At 45.6% G+C, this 17,138-nt stretch overlaps 1 protein-coding gene across 2 annotated transcripts in view; it reads left to right on the top strand.

The window, feature by feature from the left end:
• The first annotated feature begins 232 nt into the window (after positions 1–232).
• The window catches only part of PRKCH (protein kinase C eta), a 386,129-nt gene continuing 369,223 nt past the window's right edge, over positions 233–17,138 (top strand). The window contains exon 1 of one of the 2 annotated variants that reach the window (XM_063947701.1): positions 233–1,305. In XM_063947701.1, the coding sequence (XP_063803771.1) occupies positions 946–1,305 (360 nt within the window). In that variant the 5' untranslated portion in view covers positions 233–945. Of the gene's footprint in view, positions 1,306–2,566; positions 2,809–17,138 lie in introns of those variants that run through there. The other variant, XM_063947703.1, reaches the window with a different exon arrangement.

Below are 17,138 nucleotides of genomic sequence, written 5' to 3'. Positions count from 1 at the left end.
AGTGTACATGGTTTTGCCCAATTGCTAACAAAAATCCTGCTGCGATCAACTTGGAATTACCCCCATAGGCTAATGTTCTTACATCACCTGAACATAAACTACTACTCAGGAAACGCAATTGTGATCCTAATTGTTCTCATAGATAGATAGATAGATAGATAGATAGATAGATAGATAGATATGTGTGCTGTGTGCAATGTGCATGCTATTACCACATCTTGGCAGAAGTTGCCCTCTGCAAAATCTCCTTTTGCCATCTTGTATCTAGCACACGTATAAATACAGTACTTAACTTTAGTTTTGGCAATCAAAATATTCATCTTGTTTCTTTGGTGTAATCATGCAATCGGCGCGTTTAATTCTGTGCAGCAGCATTAATATGATGCTTAAAATGTATATGCATGTACAGTATCTAACAACTTTGTAACGAAGTACAGTAGATTGGCAACATACAGTAGTCTCACGTATGCACTGCCTGCAATGAACGTGGCAGGCCGCTAGGGGCAGTGTTGTACCCCGCACCTTCAGTTGAAAGCTTCCTGGTTGTTGCTCGCTTCACACCAGCAGTCTCGGGACTCTGAGCAATGCACTCTGCAGTCAGTGCACAGAACTGATCTCTACGCAGGATCCCTGTGCCCAGGCTGGGTGACTCTTCACTGATTACTAAAGGACGGAAAAGGACTGCGCCTACTGCTAATCTAGTGCCTGCCCTTGGGAGGGGTGCAGAAACTTTCGGAGCCACACTAGTGTGAGACTGGCTGCAAACACTGACTGAGGTCTAGGCTGATCCCCCATGCAGGTCAGTACTCTCTGGGAGTCCTGGCGATGGGCAGAGGAAGACTGGCTGCAGGTGCAGAGTGACCGAGACCTACATCCCCAGTAAGGAGTGCTTTAAGTCTCGATCTCCCCCTGCTACCAAGCCCCACCAGAGGTCTTTCCAGGTCTATGGCTGGGACCATGAGGTTCAGTGGTAATCTGAAGCTGAAGATCGGAGAAGCGGTGGGTCTGCAGCCCACCCGGTGGTCCCTGAGGCACTCCGTCTTTAAGAAGGGCTCATCCTTACTGGACCCTTACATCACTATCAATGTGGATGAGTGCGCCATCGGGAAGACCACCGTCAAGCACCGGACTAATAAGCCCACCTACAATGAGGAGTTCTGTGTGACTATCTGTGAGGGGAGCAAGATGGAGCTGGCTGTCTTCCATGGGACCCCTATAGGGTACGATGACTTTGTGGCCAACTGCAACCTCAGCTTTCAGGACCTCCTCAGGAACTGCGGACCATCAGACTCCTTTGAAGGCTGGGTAAGTCACCAGACCAGTGGTCTATGTGGACCTCTGACTCAGAGTAATAGACATTGGATTGCAATGGGTATTTATCCGGTAAGGAAGAGGTTAATCATTATAAACCTTCTACAGTGTAGCGAGTCAGTGATGGACCTTCTCTTCATGGTTTGCAGGTGTTTGTCTGAAAACTAATCTCCAACTCCACTGTCTCAGCACTAATCTCACATCCAGTGTTTCTATTCAGATACTCCATGTAAAACAACTTGCCAACACAGTTATCCATATTGTTTTTTATTATTATTATTGTTATTTTTTATTTCCTTTTATTTTATTGAACTGTAAATATTTTTCTAACTATGGTATTTACCAAACACCAGATCATTAAGGCCCATACACACTTGACGATAAAATGAGTGACGTTGTTCATTTCAGCCCTCATCAACGACGTCGCTCATTATATCGTCAAGTGTGTATGCATCAGACGACCACCGATGCGCGGGACGTTAACGACCCTCGCTTATCTTTGGAGCATGAAAATATACCAATAGGTAATGGATCGGGCGCTGTAGGTTGCCGCAACTCTAATGCTGCTGCTAATTCAAATGGGGTAGTCACACCCAAAAAGGCAAAACACAAACAAACTGTAGCAGCGCTAATGAATAATTATCACATAAGATTAAGGTAAAAGTATATAACAATTTAATATATTGGCAATTTCTGCCTAATAAACAAAAAAGTGCACAGCTAGTATACTTAAAAATGTTAAAAATAACTTGGGTCTCATTTGTAAAAATGCCTTTGGTAAGCAGTCCGTTCCTATTACATGAACTGGATAAGCAGATGAACAATTGTGAGTAAAGACTGACTGCGCAGTCTAACCATCCAACTTTACCCGTGCCGCTAGAGGTGAAGTCCCTTGGGAATGATTGTGGACAGACTCACCTGATTAAACAGGACATTCCTATTTTATACCATATATTTATTAAAATTCGTAATATTGTGTGTAAACTACTTCCGGGTTAGAAACAACATGTGACATGTAGTTCATAATAATACAACAATTATTTCTTAATTAATTTATTTAGTATGTAAAAAGAACTCCTATTAGTACATATTTTTTTTTTTTTATTAATTAGAATATAACTGCTATGGTATATATACGCTTTTGAACACTATATCTGTTTATTAGTTGGATTGAGTGTACAGGTGCAGATAGTTCAGCTGATTAGTACTGGTATAAATATCTGACCAGTCCAGCCACAAATTTATCCTTTGAAAAAGCTGTAGGTTGTACAGTGAAACGCGTCAGGAGTCATTGCATTGGGTCATCATCTGCCATCTTATTGCCTATATCCGGACCAGAACTGGACAATTACTGCTGCAGATACACGGAGTAATCAACTCTCCAACATCCCGCCAATTATCACCTTTAACAAAAGGACACCGCATCATACTGAGGAAACCCGTTTGGATGTACAATACCACAATCATTCCCAAGGGACTTCACCTCTAGCGGCACGGGTAAAGTTGGATGGTTAGACTGCGCAGTCAGTCTTTACTCACAATTGTTCATCTGCTTATCCAGTTCATGTAATAGGAACGGACTGCTTACCAAAGGCATTTTTACAAATGAGACCCAAGTTATTTTTAACATTTTTAAGTATACTAGCTGTGCACTTTTTTGTTTATTAGGCAGAAATTGCCAATATATTAAATTGTTATATACTTTTACCTTAATCTTATGTGATAATTATTCATTAGCGCTGCTACAGTTTGTTTGTATCTTTGGAGCATGTATGCTCAATTTCCACTATGGTCGTTACCGACCAGAGACGTCGTTGAATGTGTATGGTGTAAGGCCCATACACATTAGACGATGTCGCTCTGTGAGCCACATCGTCTAACGTTTCCCCCTCCCGGGCCGGCCGGTCGGCGGCCGCCTGTACGCACTGAGCGATATGACCGCTCAGTGACGTCACGCCCCCGCCAGCCCTGCATGAAGGTCGTGGACGACAGTCCACATCCTTCATGCATGCCCTACCGACAGCGACGATCGTTGCCGACCCGCGGGGCCGCGCATCGGTCGTCGTTGGCGGCATACACACTTAACGATAAAATGAGCGACATCGCTCAAGGAGGGGGAAAATGAGCGACGTCGCTCATTATATCGTTAAGTGTGTATGGACCTTAAATGACGAAAGACCAACGACCAAGCCACTGTTCACCAGCCCTGTTCCCAGCTCATTATTTTAATAAACTGTTCAGCTTGGATGCTTCAACGATGAATGGTCTTTGGTCGTTGGTAGTGTGTATGCTTATGTCGTTTGCTCAGCTGTTCAAGGGAAGTCGTTAACAACATGTGCATCGTCAAGTGTGTATGGGCCTAGTTTGATAGGATCAGCTTTGTTCACCTGCTGTTACTAGTTGCTGTTACATGCTGTGGCCTTGGGGCTTTAATAACTTAAAATATTTTTTTTCACATTTACAAGGAATCTTAAATACTACATCAGGGAGAATGTAAAAGGAAACACAAAACTTTGAATAACAAAAAACGTTTAGGGTTCTTAATTGCGGCAGTGTATATTGCTACAGAATTTTGCTTTTTTAACAAAACTGTCCCTGCTATGTACTAAAGTGAACTTGCACATCAGCTGAAAGTTGCTTCTTGTCCAACAGGGCCAACCTCTGATAGTTTAGTGTTATCTTAAATTGTTACCTTGTTGTCCTGGCCTTATGTATTTTATTTGCAAAGGTTATTTAAAAATATCCTCAATAACCTACAGTATACCTGCACTAAACTCTCTTTTTTAATAGTGACATTTATTAACAGTTAATTGTGTACACATTTTGTGCAGCACATTACAGGGAGTCTCATTCACATCAGACCCTGCACTAATGGAACTTCCATTCTAAATTTACTAACACATGTACACACTGTAGATGCTAGATCCAAGTTGGAGAAAGGACCTCTGACGTCAGGGGGAGGAGCCACGACACCAGGCTGAGGAGCTAGGTCAGCGGGATAGTTCTTCTAGTATCCACGCCGCCACCTACTACCTTTAGTAACCCGGGTGGGATGTACTAAATGGAAAATGCGGTATAAACCTGGGGGGTAATTCAGACCTGATAGCTCGCTAGCTGTTTTTTGCAGTCCTGCATTTGTATAGTCGCCGCCCACCAGGGAGTGTATTTTATATGTGCAAGTGTGCGATCGCATGTGCAGCCGAGCGGTACAAAAAAACGTTGTCCAGTTTGAGTTGCCCAGGACTTACTCAGCCGCTGTGATCACTTCAGCCTGTCCGGGGCCGGAATTTACGTCAGACACCCGCCCTTGCAAATGTTTGGACATGTCTGCGTTTTTCCAACCACCCCCTGAAAACGGTCAGTTGCCACCCACAAACGTCTTCTTCCTGTCAATCTCCTTGCGATCGGCTGTGCGAATGGTTACTTCGTAAAAACCCATCGCACAGCAATGATCTGCTTTGTACTCGTGCGACGCGCTTGTGCATGCGCAGTTCTGACCTGATCGCAGCACTGCAAAAAACGCTAGCGAGCGATCAGGTCTGTATTACCCCCCTAGTTTCCAGGGTTGGGATCAGTACGTATTACCGCCGGACGGAATCCCGGTGGTCGGAATAATGCCACCAGGATCCCGACGGGCACGGTGCCTTGCCACGCTGCGGGCACGGTGCCTCGCCACGCTCGGCACACTAATTTATTCTCCCTCTATGGGTGACGTGGACACCCACAGAGGGAGAATATGTCGGGATCCCGGTGTCGGTATTCCGACCGCTGGGATTCCGTCCGGCGGGATCTTGACCGCATCCCCCAGGGTTATTACTGCCTCTCCAATTGTACTAAGCACTGCATCTTGAGGCTTCATTGCAGAGATTCCAGCTTCTGCCCATCACTATGGACTTACTACATTCCTCCTGAGAGGGATTCGATCGGATCTCTCCCAGTACCTCCTGGAGCAGCCACTGTGTCACTCTGCACATGTGCAGATGGACTTCTAGGGTCGAAACCCGGATGTCCAGGGTCCGGCGCTGATTGTAAATGACGGCTCTAATTGGGAGAGCTGTCCTTTGCGATACTGATTGCATATGTTAGTACATATGTAATTCGTATCAATGTAATGTGTGGCAGGATGTACCGCATATGCTTAGTACGGGATCCGTTTAATTTGCCAGCTGTCGGGATCCTGCCGGTCAGGATACCAAGACCAGAATCCCGACAGCCGGCAATGCCGCCAGCCAGAATACCTGCGCAACACAGAATCTATTGCCACGACACCCATAGATCCTGTGGTGAGCGCAGCACAGCAAGCCCACAAGGGGACTCTTTCTGCTCGTCGAATCCCTTAGTACATCCCGCCCTTTGTCAGAAGCCAATTAACCTACTAGGAGGTAACCCACGCTATCATGGGGGACATACAGACTCTGCACAGATAGGGCCTTGCTCAGGAATTAAACCTATAAAGGAAAAATATAAATTAACTATATTTTGTTTGCATCAATTTGTAGGTTTTCTTTAAGTCAAGTACAAAGTATTTATGATTTAATCCCATGTTATGAATACTTATGTTACTGTCGTCTATTACATATGATTACTCTAACATTGTCCCAGTGCTTGCCATATAGTGAAGTATAGGATATATATATTTTTACTTTTATCTTTGACCTTTCAAAAAAAAAAAAAAAAAAAAAGTCATTTGTCAGCTCTTTATGAAGCTTTTAATGTGATGGTGTTGTTGTTGTTGTTATTATTGTTATTATTATTATTATTATTATTATTATTATTATTTGTAAATAGATACTGCAATAGGGAAATGTAGTACATATATTTAAATACACTATACTGAATAGAAAGTGAAAACTCCTCCCCCCGGCGATGTCTTCCCAGGCACAGAGCGCATAACCTTAGTGCTAACGCGCTGTGTCTCCTTCCTGGCCGGCTCCTCTGCGCGTGCACAGATCTGTCCCTGCTGTAGTGAATGGGCAGCGCCACCTTCAGCTGTCGAAATCGATAGCTGCAGGTGTCAGAATGGTCAGCGGTGCTGATCGTTCATATATTGCCCACGCATATCGGCCTACTATCTTATAGAGAGCAGCGCCGATATGGACAGGGGCGCATAGCGCTCCTGTCACTGGGCAATCACCGCGGCTATCATACATGGGGGGGGAGTGGTATAGCGCACATAACGTGCGCTGATACCGCTCCCCCCCTCATATCGACAGTTCATACATTTACCTATATGTGTTGATACTGGGAAATTTACCATATATCACCTAGTACATCTGTGACCCTAAAATAAGGACAATGCATGCAGGACTGCCATCAGAAATTGCTGGGCCTGGGACTGACAAAATAGGCTGGCCACCCCCTACTGTGGAGGAGTCAGCTTTAGAATTGCACCAGTTAATGAATGTGTGTGTGTGTGTGTGTGTGTGTGTGTGTGTGTGTGTGTGTGTGTGTGTTATATACACACACATGCATGCATACATACATGGGCCACTGCCTGCTCGCCTCCATCCCCACTGTTCTGCTGCTCTCCTCCGTCCTCCTGCAACTATATTGAAAATGTCCCTCCCAAAATGGCCACCGCCTCAGAGGAGACAGTTATTCAAGATACTAGAGGGCTCCTCTATTATCTTAAATAACTGTCTCCTCTGTGGCGGAGGTTCGGAGGACAGCGGCAGAACAGCGGGGACGACCACGGACGGTGGCAGGTGGCTGCATGAGCATCCTGGGCCCTCCTCTCTCTGTTAGAGAGGCTGGGCCCGGGACAGATGTGCCCCCAGCATCCCTCTGATGGCGGCCCTGAATGCATGATCCGAACAAATAATTATCCCATGTGCCCATAAATATGATTGGTACATGTCCATTATTGCCCCTCTCTGGGATCATCTGTAGACGTTACTGGCATAAATTGTGATTTCTCACTCTACCTGAGTGCTTAGCAAATTTGGCCATCCAATTGAGTGTCTAAAGGTGGCCATACACTACTGTAACTTCTCTGAGGGGAGAAGTTGCATATGTTGCCCTAGAACTGCCCAGAAGCTTCCTGGGCGGCAGGATCGCATACGATACGTCGTCCTTTTGCATACAATTAACCTTAAGTTATAAAGTGATCGTATTGCTCAGTGGTCACCAGTTGGACCAGTCTTTGTGTTGTTAGCATAAGTAAATAAGGACTCTTCCTAGAAACGCTTTGTCTAAAACTGCCCATACAGTACATTTGTAAATTTGGTGATTTCATTTGATTGTTTACAATCAGATTGGTCAGATATTGCTCTGTGTGCAGCGGTATCCGGACTATAGAGCTACACTAAGAAGGTCTACATTCAATAGATCTACCATTAATCGTAGACATGCATTAGGTCAACAGGGTCAAAATGTCGACATGTAAAAGGTAGACAGTTCAACAGGTTGATAGGGTCAAAAGGTCGACATGCCAATGGTCGACACATATGGTAGACAGAAGTTTTGTTTGTTTGTTTTTCAACTTGTTCATATATTACCATTCAAGTGGACTACAACTGGGAATAGTAACCTTGCCCGAAGCATGACGAGCCGACGCAGTACACTAATGGGGCTTGTTTGTCTACCTTTTGTGTGTCGACATTTTTTTTACCATGTTGACATTTTGACACTGTCGACCTTTTCTAATGTCTGCCTATTCTATGTCGACCTTTTGACCCTGTTGGCCTAATGCATGTCTCCCATTAGTGGTAGACCTATTGACTGTAGCCCTCTTTAGTGTAGATCTGATAATCCACACCCGTCTGCAGCCTACAGTAATTGATTTGTGTGTCTGTTCAAAATCAAATGTGTATTCCTGGGATTTTCAGGACTAAAATTTGGTCTGCTGATAACCAGATATGTGCAGACAGAGACTTATGAAACTACAGATGTCTTTGTTAATTAAGCTAATTACCAGATAATGTAATTATGTGTATTAGACACAGTCGGGCCTACTTAATAAGAATTGCAAAGAGTAAAAAGTATGATTTACCGGCGGACGGGATGCCGGCTGTCAATATCCCGACAGCAACATCCTGCCTGCCAGCATGCCGGCAGCGGGGCGAGCGCAAAGAGTCCCCTTGTGGGCTTGCTGCGCTTTCCATGCTGCGTACTCGGTGGCTCGCTGCGCTCGTGTTGTGGACATATAGTTGGAATATTCCTGTTACACCAGGATTCCGGCTGGTGGCATTGTCGACTGTCAGGATTCCGGCGTCTGTATCCTGACCGCCGGGATCTCGACAGCCGGCAAATTAAACGCATCCCTAATAAAGGGATGTTGCCAAAAGAACCAATCCTAGCAGTGTAGTGTAGTCGGGAGTGTGGTATGTTTGACGTGTCGACATTGACCTCGTCCGACATCATGTAGAATTTTGACTAAATGTCCCTGGTGGTCTAATGGTGACTTACCTGGTACAACAGGTCCTATGGCTTCCGGTGTGTGATTCGGGCCTGGTGGTCAGGTGATGATGTCCTTCGGTGGATCCAGCAGATCTTCCAGCGGTGAATATATCCCTAACCACTAAAACTAACCTTAACTCTCTGCTGCTGGCCCATGCAGAATGTCGACATTTCACATTTCAAAGCTGTGAACGTGCCGACATTTTGCAGTTGGTGACATGTTCAATGTTGACATCATATGATTGTTGACATTATGACCTTAGGCGTACACAGCACATTTTATTACAGTGTGCACCTTCCAAAGGAACGTGTCTAGTGCCACATACCAGGCGTGTCTAGCACTATTTTACAATAAGTGAAGAGGAGAGAATAAAAATGTGAAAAATAAATATGTGGAATCGACACTGACTATGTTGATCCCAGAATGCAGGCACTGACACGTGACCAAGGTTAGCAATGTTCCTTAGAGCATGTTTATTGGATCGGTATTGCAACTGTAAACATACAGTTAGCATGTTTCAAGTCGTGCTCTCAATCCAGTTAACATGCTGTAAATAGCATGTTAACATTGTCAGCATGCCAGCACATACATTCTGGGATCAACATAGTCACGGTCGATCCCATAACGTCCTGCGATAGATAGATGCAATAGAAAAGGTTCTTTAAAAAACCCAAATCACTTTCATAAAAAAAGGTACTATAAAAATAAAGGTCCTATTTAAAAAAACAAAACAAAACAAAAAAAAAAACACTTTAATATTCTCAATTATATAATTTATTTATTTATTACCAGTTATTTATATAGCGCACACATTTACCGCAGCGCTTTACAGAGAATATTTGCCCATTCACATCAGTCCCTGCCCCAGTGGAGCTTACAATCTAGCTTCCTTATCACATGTACACACAGACACATTCACCCTATGGTTCATTTTGTTGGGAGCCAATTAACCTACCAGTATATTTTTGGTTTGTGGGAGGAAACCGGAGAACCCGGAGGAAACCCACGCAAGTACGGGGAGAATATACAAACTCCGCACAGTTAGGGCCATGGTAGGAATTGAACCCATGACCTCAGTGCTGGGAGGCAGTAATGCTAACCATCTATAGATTGTAAGCTTGCGAGCAGGACCCTCCTTCCTCTATGACTGTTTGTTATTACCCAGTTTTGTTATATCATTGTTATTTCCAGTTGTAAAGCACAACGGAATTTGCTGCGCTATAAAAGAAACTGTAAATAAATAAATTACACCGTCCGTACTGCCCTATTGTATATGTAGCTTGTTATTTGAGTTTAAAATAGCAAACTCAGTATATAATAGTTTGCTTTTTTAAATTGTAGTGCCCATGATTCCCATGACACCACATAGTAATATCCCTTATTCACATGATGACACACAGTAGTGCCTCTTATTCATATTACATCACACAGTAGTACCCCTTACACACGTTACGCTCTTACACAGGAGCGCTCTTATACACATAATGCCCACAGTAGTAGTGCCCCTTACACACAATGCCCACAGTAGTAGTGCCCCTTACACATAATGTCCACCGTAGTAGTGCCCCTTGCAGATAATGTCCACAGTAGTAGTGCCCCCTACACATAATGCCCAAAGCAGTAGTGCCCCCTACACATAATGCCCAAAGCAGTAGTGCCCCCTACACATAATGCCCAAAGCAGTAGTGCTCCTTATGCATAATGCCCAAAGCAGTAGTGCCCCTTACGCATAATACCCACAGCAGTAGGGCCCCACAGCTTAATACCCACAGCAGCAGTGCCCCTTACGCTTAATGCTCACAGCAGTAGTGCCCCTTATACACAGAATGCCCACAATAGTAGTGCCTCTTGCAGATGATGCCCACAGTAGTAGTGCCTCTTGCAGATAATACCCACAGTAGTAGTGCCCCTTTCACATAATGCCAATAGTAGTGCCCTTTACACAAAATTTACAGAGCAGTGTGCTTTACATATAATGCCCACAGTAGTACCCATTACACATAATGCCCTCAGTAATGCTGCCTACACATAATGAGCCTCAAATATACTCCCATCACCTGGTGAGGCAGTGAATAGAAGATGGCATACTGAGGCAGCATGGCAGAGCTGGCCCGGTGACTGGTTCTAATGATGCTGATAGGGTGGATGGAGCACACGGGAACCCTAGTTATGCCATGTAACTAAAGGATAATAATAGTACATCCCATAGTGGGGAAAAAATGTATAGCACAGTTTTACTATTTTATTAAACAGGGTGTGGTATAAAAGATCTACAGTTATTAAATAGACAGCTAATAGGTCGACACCATATGGTCAACAGGGTCAAAAGGTCAACAGGTAAAAGGTAAGGTGGCCATCCACTACTCAGACTTGTCTGAACTGCAGATAGCATCAGATTTCTCTTGAACTCTCCCGGGAGCGTCCCGGGAATCGAATCAGACCCTGGCTTTAATTTTCATTACATTCACTTCAGATATATCTGATGCAATATATCATGTGCCAGATCGCATCAGATATATCTGATGCACACATGCTACATGTGATTGATCTGATGCTGCTGCTGCCGCTGTTCCCCCTCTTGGTGGGTGGGAGTGGTCAGGGAGATGCCAGTCAAGTGACGCTTCAGATGAATCTGATCAGATACATCTGAAGTAAAAAAAACACTCCGATGTGCACCTGTTTTCTTCAGATTCAGATAAATAGTTGGGGCAGCCTCAGAGATCTGTAGTTCAGACATATCTGACACGGGAGTGAGCATTGGATCTGAAGAGCCATCCGATGTGACACTTTTCTTCAGATATGACGGTCAGATGCATCGAAATCTGAAGAAAACTGCCCAAATCTGACTAGTGGATGGAGGCCTGTAGACCGTACAAAGGTCATCACGATCAAAATGTTGACATGGAAATTGTCACAAAAAAAGGTTGACACCAGTTTCCTTATGTTTTTGTGTCGGTTTGTATGTTTCATCACCTGTGACCCCCCCTTAGTGGTAACGTAGACCTTTGCATGCTCGAAACGCTTCAGGCAAGGTGTTACTATTCCCAAACGTAGTCCACATGGATGGTAAACCATATGGTGTCGACCTATTAACTATAGTTGTAGACAGTGTATATATACATAGTTCGAAATCATATTAAACAAGCCTTAAAGTTTTAAGAATACATTGTATTATTAAGTATTGACCATGGGAAACAAATAGGGGAACATGGAAATGTACTGCTCATGTTCAGTCCGAGTTAGAGCATGGTGTAGGGCCCTAGGCAACATACTTTTAGGCACCACCTCCCCTCCATTTGTCGAAATAAAGTACTTGATAAATGGGTTATCAGTTACAGTAGTCTGGGTCATAGGGGGTCATTCCGACCCGTTCGCACACTGCGGTTCTTCGCAGCGCTGCGAATGGGTTGGTTCTGCGCACGCGTGTCATTGCCTAGCGACGGCAAGAATAATGAAGAAAGCGATCGCTGCCGCGATCGCAAGAAAAGTGACAGGCAGAAGGCGTTCCAGGGCGTCAACTGACCGTTTTCTGAGAGTGGAACAGCGAACGCAGGCGTGTCCAGGCATTTGGAGGGCAGATGTCTGACGTCAAGTTCCGGGATCTTCATCGCTGGATCCATCGCACAGGGTAAGTAACTGCAGGGCTAGTCTTGTTTTCCACAAAACTTTTTTAGCATAGCAGGGCTGCACAAGCGATCGCAGCCCTGCTATGCTAAAATACACTCCCCCATAGGCGGCGTCTAGTTGATAATACGAGCAGCAAAAAGTTGCTACGTGCGTTTAACTCGAAATGACCCCCATAGACAGAAGCCTAGGTTATCTAATAATATAATTTTGGTCTCTAATTAGGCAGTAGAGCGTTTGAAAATTAATAATCTAATGATGAGAAGACACCAGATGACACAACGTTAAATGCATGGAGCCAGAAGATAACCTAGCAGATAACACACACTTCACACACTACACAAACACATACGTGTTGTATGTCTCATCGTATATGTAGGCCAGTGCTGCAGTATAACTTAATGGGGTAAATTCTCTAGGGTAGGAGGTTTTTTTAGAACTGTGGTGATGTTGCCCATAGCAACCAATCAGATTCTACTTAACATTTATCTAGCAGATAATAAATAGAATGTGATTGGTTGCTATGGGCAACTTCACCAGTTCTTAAAAAAATAAAATAAAAAAAGACGCTCCACCTTAGTAAATTTACCCCTTAGAGTATACCTCAGCCATAGAGAAACTGACCGACTCCATACAGATACATTATATGGCACATTTACAGAAGAAGATGCATGTTTTGTAAACTCCAGAGTTTGACCTACTTTTACATGCTGTGTAGTAATGTTCATTAAAGTGAACCTGTAACCTGCACACAGTAGGCTGAAGCATATTCTGCTTATTAAGTAATTTGGAACTAGTCCCACCCCTGACGCATGAGGCACAGTGATGCCACTGGTGCATAGTGTAGTGATACATGATTTTGATTATTGATTCAGTAGACAATGAAAGTGCCTCAACTGTGAATGATGAGGATTTGTTTGTAAAAGACTTGTTCGTAGAAGGCAAAAGAACTATGCTGTAAACATGTGTAAATGTAGCAGCCATGCTGTGATGTGTAATGATACCCTTTGCTTTTAAAATGTAATTAGCACAATTCTAAAACAGTATTTCTCTGACGTCCTAGTGGATGCTGGGGACTCCGAAAGGACCATGGGGAATAGCGGCTCCGCAGGAGACTGGGCACAAAAGTAAAAGCTTTAGGACTACCTGGTGTGCACTGGCTCCTCCCCCTATGACCACCCTCCAAGCCTCAGTTAGATTTTTGTGCCCGAACGAGAAGGGTGCTCACTAGGTGGCTCTCCTGAGCTGTTTAGTAAAAAAGTTTAAGTATAGGTTTTTTACTTTCAGTGAATCCTGCTGGCAACAGGTTCACTGCACCGAGGGACTAAGGGGAGAAGAAGCGAACTCACCTGCGTGCAGAGTGGATTGGGCTTCTTAGGCTACTGGACATTGGCTCCAGAGGGACGATCACAGGCCCAGCCATGGATGGGTCCCAGAGCCGCGACGCCGGCCCCCTTACAGAGCCAGAAGACTGAAGAGGTCCGGAAAATCGGCGGCAGAAGACGTCCTGTCTTCAATAAGGTAGCGCACAGCACCGCAGCTGTGCGCCATTGCTCTCAGCACACTTCACACTCCGGTCACTGAGGGTGCAGGGCGCTGGGGGGGGGCGCCCTGAGACGCAATAAAAACACCTTATATGGCAAAAAATACATCACATATAGCTCCTGGGCTATATGGATGCATTTAACCCCTGCCAATTTTTCCTTAAAAAAGCGGGAGAAAGGCTCCGCCCCCTTCTCGGCGGCCTATCTCCTCAGCACACTGGCGCCATTTTTCCTCACAGCTCCGTTGGAGGGAAGCTCCCTGACTCTCCCCTGCAGTCCTGCACTACAGAAACAGGGTAAAACAAGAGAGGGGGGGCACTAATTTGGCAGATAAATCTATACAGCAGCTATATAAGGGAAAAACACTTATATAAGGTTATCCCTGTATATATATATAGCGCTCTGGTGTGTGCTGGCAAACTCTCCCTCTCCCCAAAGGGCTAGTGGGGTCCTGTCCTCTATCAGAGCATTCCCTGTGTGTGTGCTGTGTGTCGGTACGTTGTGTCGACATGTATGAGGAGGAAAATGGTATGGAGGCGGAGCAATTGCCTGTAATAGTGATGTCACCCCCTAGGGAGTCGACACCTGACTGGATGGTCTTATGGAAGGAATTACGTGATAGTGTCAGCACTTTACAAAAGACTGTTGACGACATGAGACAGCCGGCAAATCAGTTATTACCTGTACAGGCGTCTCAAACACCGTCAGGGGCTCTAAAGCGCCCGTTACCTCAGATGGTCGACACAGACCCAGACACGGACACTGACTCCAGTGTCGACGGTGAGGAAACAAACGTATTTTCCAGTAGGGCCACACGTTACATGATCACGGCAATGAAGGAGGTTTTGAACATTTCTGATACTACAAGTACCACAAAAAAGGGTATTATGTGGGGTGTGAAAAAACTACCCGTAGTTTTTCCTGAATCAGATGAATTAAATGAGGTGTGTGATGAAGCGTGGGTTTCCCCCGATAAAAAACTGCTAATTTCTAAAAAATTATTGGCATTATACCCTTTCCCGCCAGAGGTTAGGGCGCGTTGGGAAACACCCCCTAGGGTAGATAAGGCGCTCACACGCTTATCAAAACAAGTGGCGTTACCGTCTCCTGATACGGCCGCCCTCAAGGAACCAGCTGATAGGAAGCTGGAAAATATCCTAAAAAGTATATACACACATACTGGTATTATACTGCGACCAGCAATCGCCTCAGCCTGGATGTGCAGTGCTGGGGTGGCTTGGTCAGATTCCCTGACTGAAAATATTGATACCCTGGACAGGGACAGTATATTATTGACTATAGAGCATTTAAAGGATGCATTTCTATATATGCGAGATGCACAGAGGGATATTTGCACTCTGGCATCAAGAGTAAGTGCGCCGTCCATTTCTGCCAGAAGAGGGTTATGGACGCGACAGTGGTCAGGTGATGCGGATTCCAAACGGCATATGGAAGTATTGCCGTATAAAGGGGAGGAGTTATTTGGGGTCGGTCTATCGGACCTGGTGGCCACGGCAACGGCTGGGAAATCCACCTTTTTACCCCAGGTCACCTCTCAGCAGAAAAAGACACCGTCTTTTCAGGCTCAGTCCTTTCGTCCCCATAAGGGCAAGCGGGCAAAAGGCCACTCATATCTGCCCCGGGGCAGAGGAAGGGGAAAAAGACTGCAGCAGGCAGCCTCTTCCCAGGAACAGAAGCCCTACCCCGCTTCTGCCAAGTCCTCAGCATGACGCTGGGGCCTTACAAGCGGACTCAGGCACGGTGGGGGCCCGTCTCAAGAGTTTCAGCGCGCAGTGGGCTCACTCGCAAGTGGACCCCTGGATCCTGCAGGTAGTATCTCAGGGGTACAAAATTGGAATTCGAGACGTCTCCCCCTCGCCGGTTCCTGAAGTCTGCTTTACCAACGTCTCCCTCCGACAGGGAGGCGGTATTGGAAGCCATTCACAAGCTGTATTCCCAGCAGGTGATAATCAAGGTACCCCTCCTACAACAGGGAAAGGGGTATTATTCCACGCTGTTTGTGGTACCGAAGCCGGACGGCTCGGTGAGACCTATTTTAAATCTGAAATCCTTGAACACTTACATACAAAGGTTCAAATTCAAGATGGAGTCACTCAGAGCAGTGATAGCGAACCTGGAAGAAGGGGGACTATATGGTGTCTCTGGACATCAAGGATGCTTACCTCCATGTCCCAATTTGCCCTTCTCACCAAGGGTACCTCAGGTTTGTGGTACAGAACTGTCACTATCGGTTTCAGACGCTGCCGTTTGGATTGTCCACGGCACCCCGGGTCTTTACCAAGGTAATGGCCGAAATGATGAATCTTCTTCGAAGAAAAGGAGTCTTAATTATCCCTTACTTGGACGATCTCCTGATAAGGGCAAGGTCCAGAGAACAGTTAGAGGTCGGAGTAGCACTATCTCAAGTAGTACTACGACAGCACGGGTGGATTCTAAATATTCCAAAATCGCAGCTGATTCCGACGACACGTCTGCTGTTCCTAGGGATGATTCTGGACACAGTCCAGAAAAAGGTGTTTCTCCCGGAGGAGAAAGCCAGGGAGTTATCCGACCTAGTCAGGAACCTCCTAAAACCAGGCCAAGTGTCAGTGCATCAATGCACAAGGGTCCTGGGAAAAATGGTGGCTTCTTACGAAGCGATTCCATTCGGCAGATTCCATGCAAGAACTTTTCAGTGGGATCTGCTGGACAAATGGTCCGGGTCGCATCTTCAAATGCATCAGCGGATAACCCTGTCTCCAAGGACAAGGGTGTCTCTCCTGTGGTGGTTACAGAGTGCTCATCTTCTAGAGGGCCGCAGATTCGGCATTCAGGACTGGGTCCTGGTGACCACGGATGCCAGCCTGAGAGGCTGGGGAGCAGTCACACAGGGAAGAAATTTCCAGGGCTTGTGGTCAAGCATGGAAACGTCACTTCACATAAATATCCTGGAACTAAGGGCCATTTACAATGCCCTAAGTCAGGCAAGGCCTCTGCTTCAGGGTCAGCCGGTGTTGATCCAGTCGGACAACATCACGGCAGTCGCCCACGTAAACAGACAGGGCGGCACAAGAAGCAGGAGGGCAATGACGGAAGTTGCAAGGATTCTTCGCTGGGCGGAAAATCATGTGATAGCACTGTCAGCAGTGTTCATTCCGGGAGTGGACAACTGGGAAGCAGACTTCCTCAGCAGACACGACCTCCACCCGGGGGAGTGGGGACTTCACCCAGAAGTCTTCCACATGATTGTGAACCGTTGG

The sequence above is a fragment of the Pseudophryne corroboree genome, chromosome 12 (genome assembly GCF_028390025.1).
Source record: "Pseudophryne corroboree isolate aPseCor3 chromosome 12, aPseCor3.hap2, whole genome shotgun sequence".
NCBI lineage: Eukaryota > Metazoa > Chordata > Amphibia > Anura > Myobatrachidae > Pseudophryne > Pseudophryne corroboree.
The sequence above is the reverse complement of the archived record's forward strand: the minus strand, read 5'-3'. Positions and strand labels throughout refer to the sequence as shown.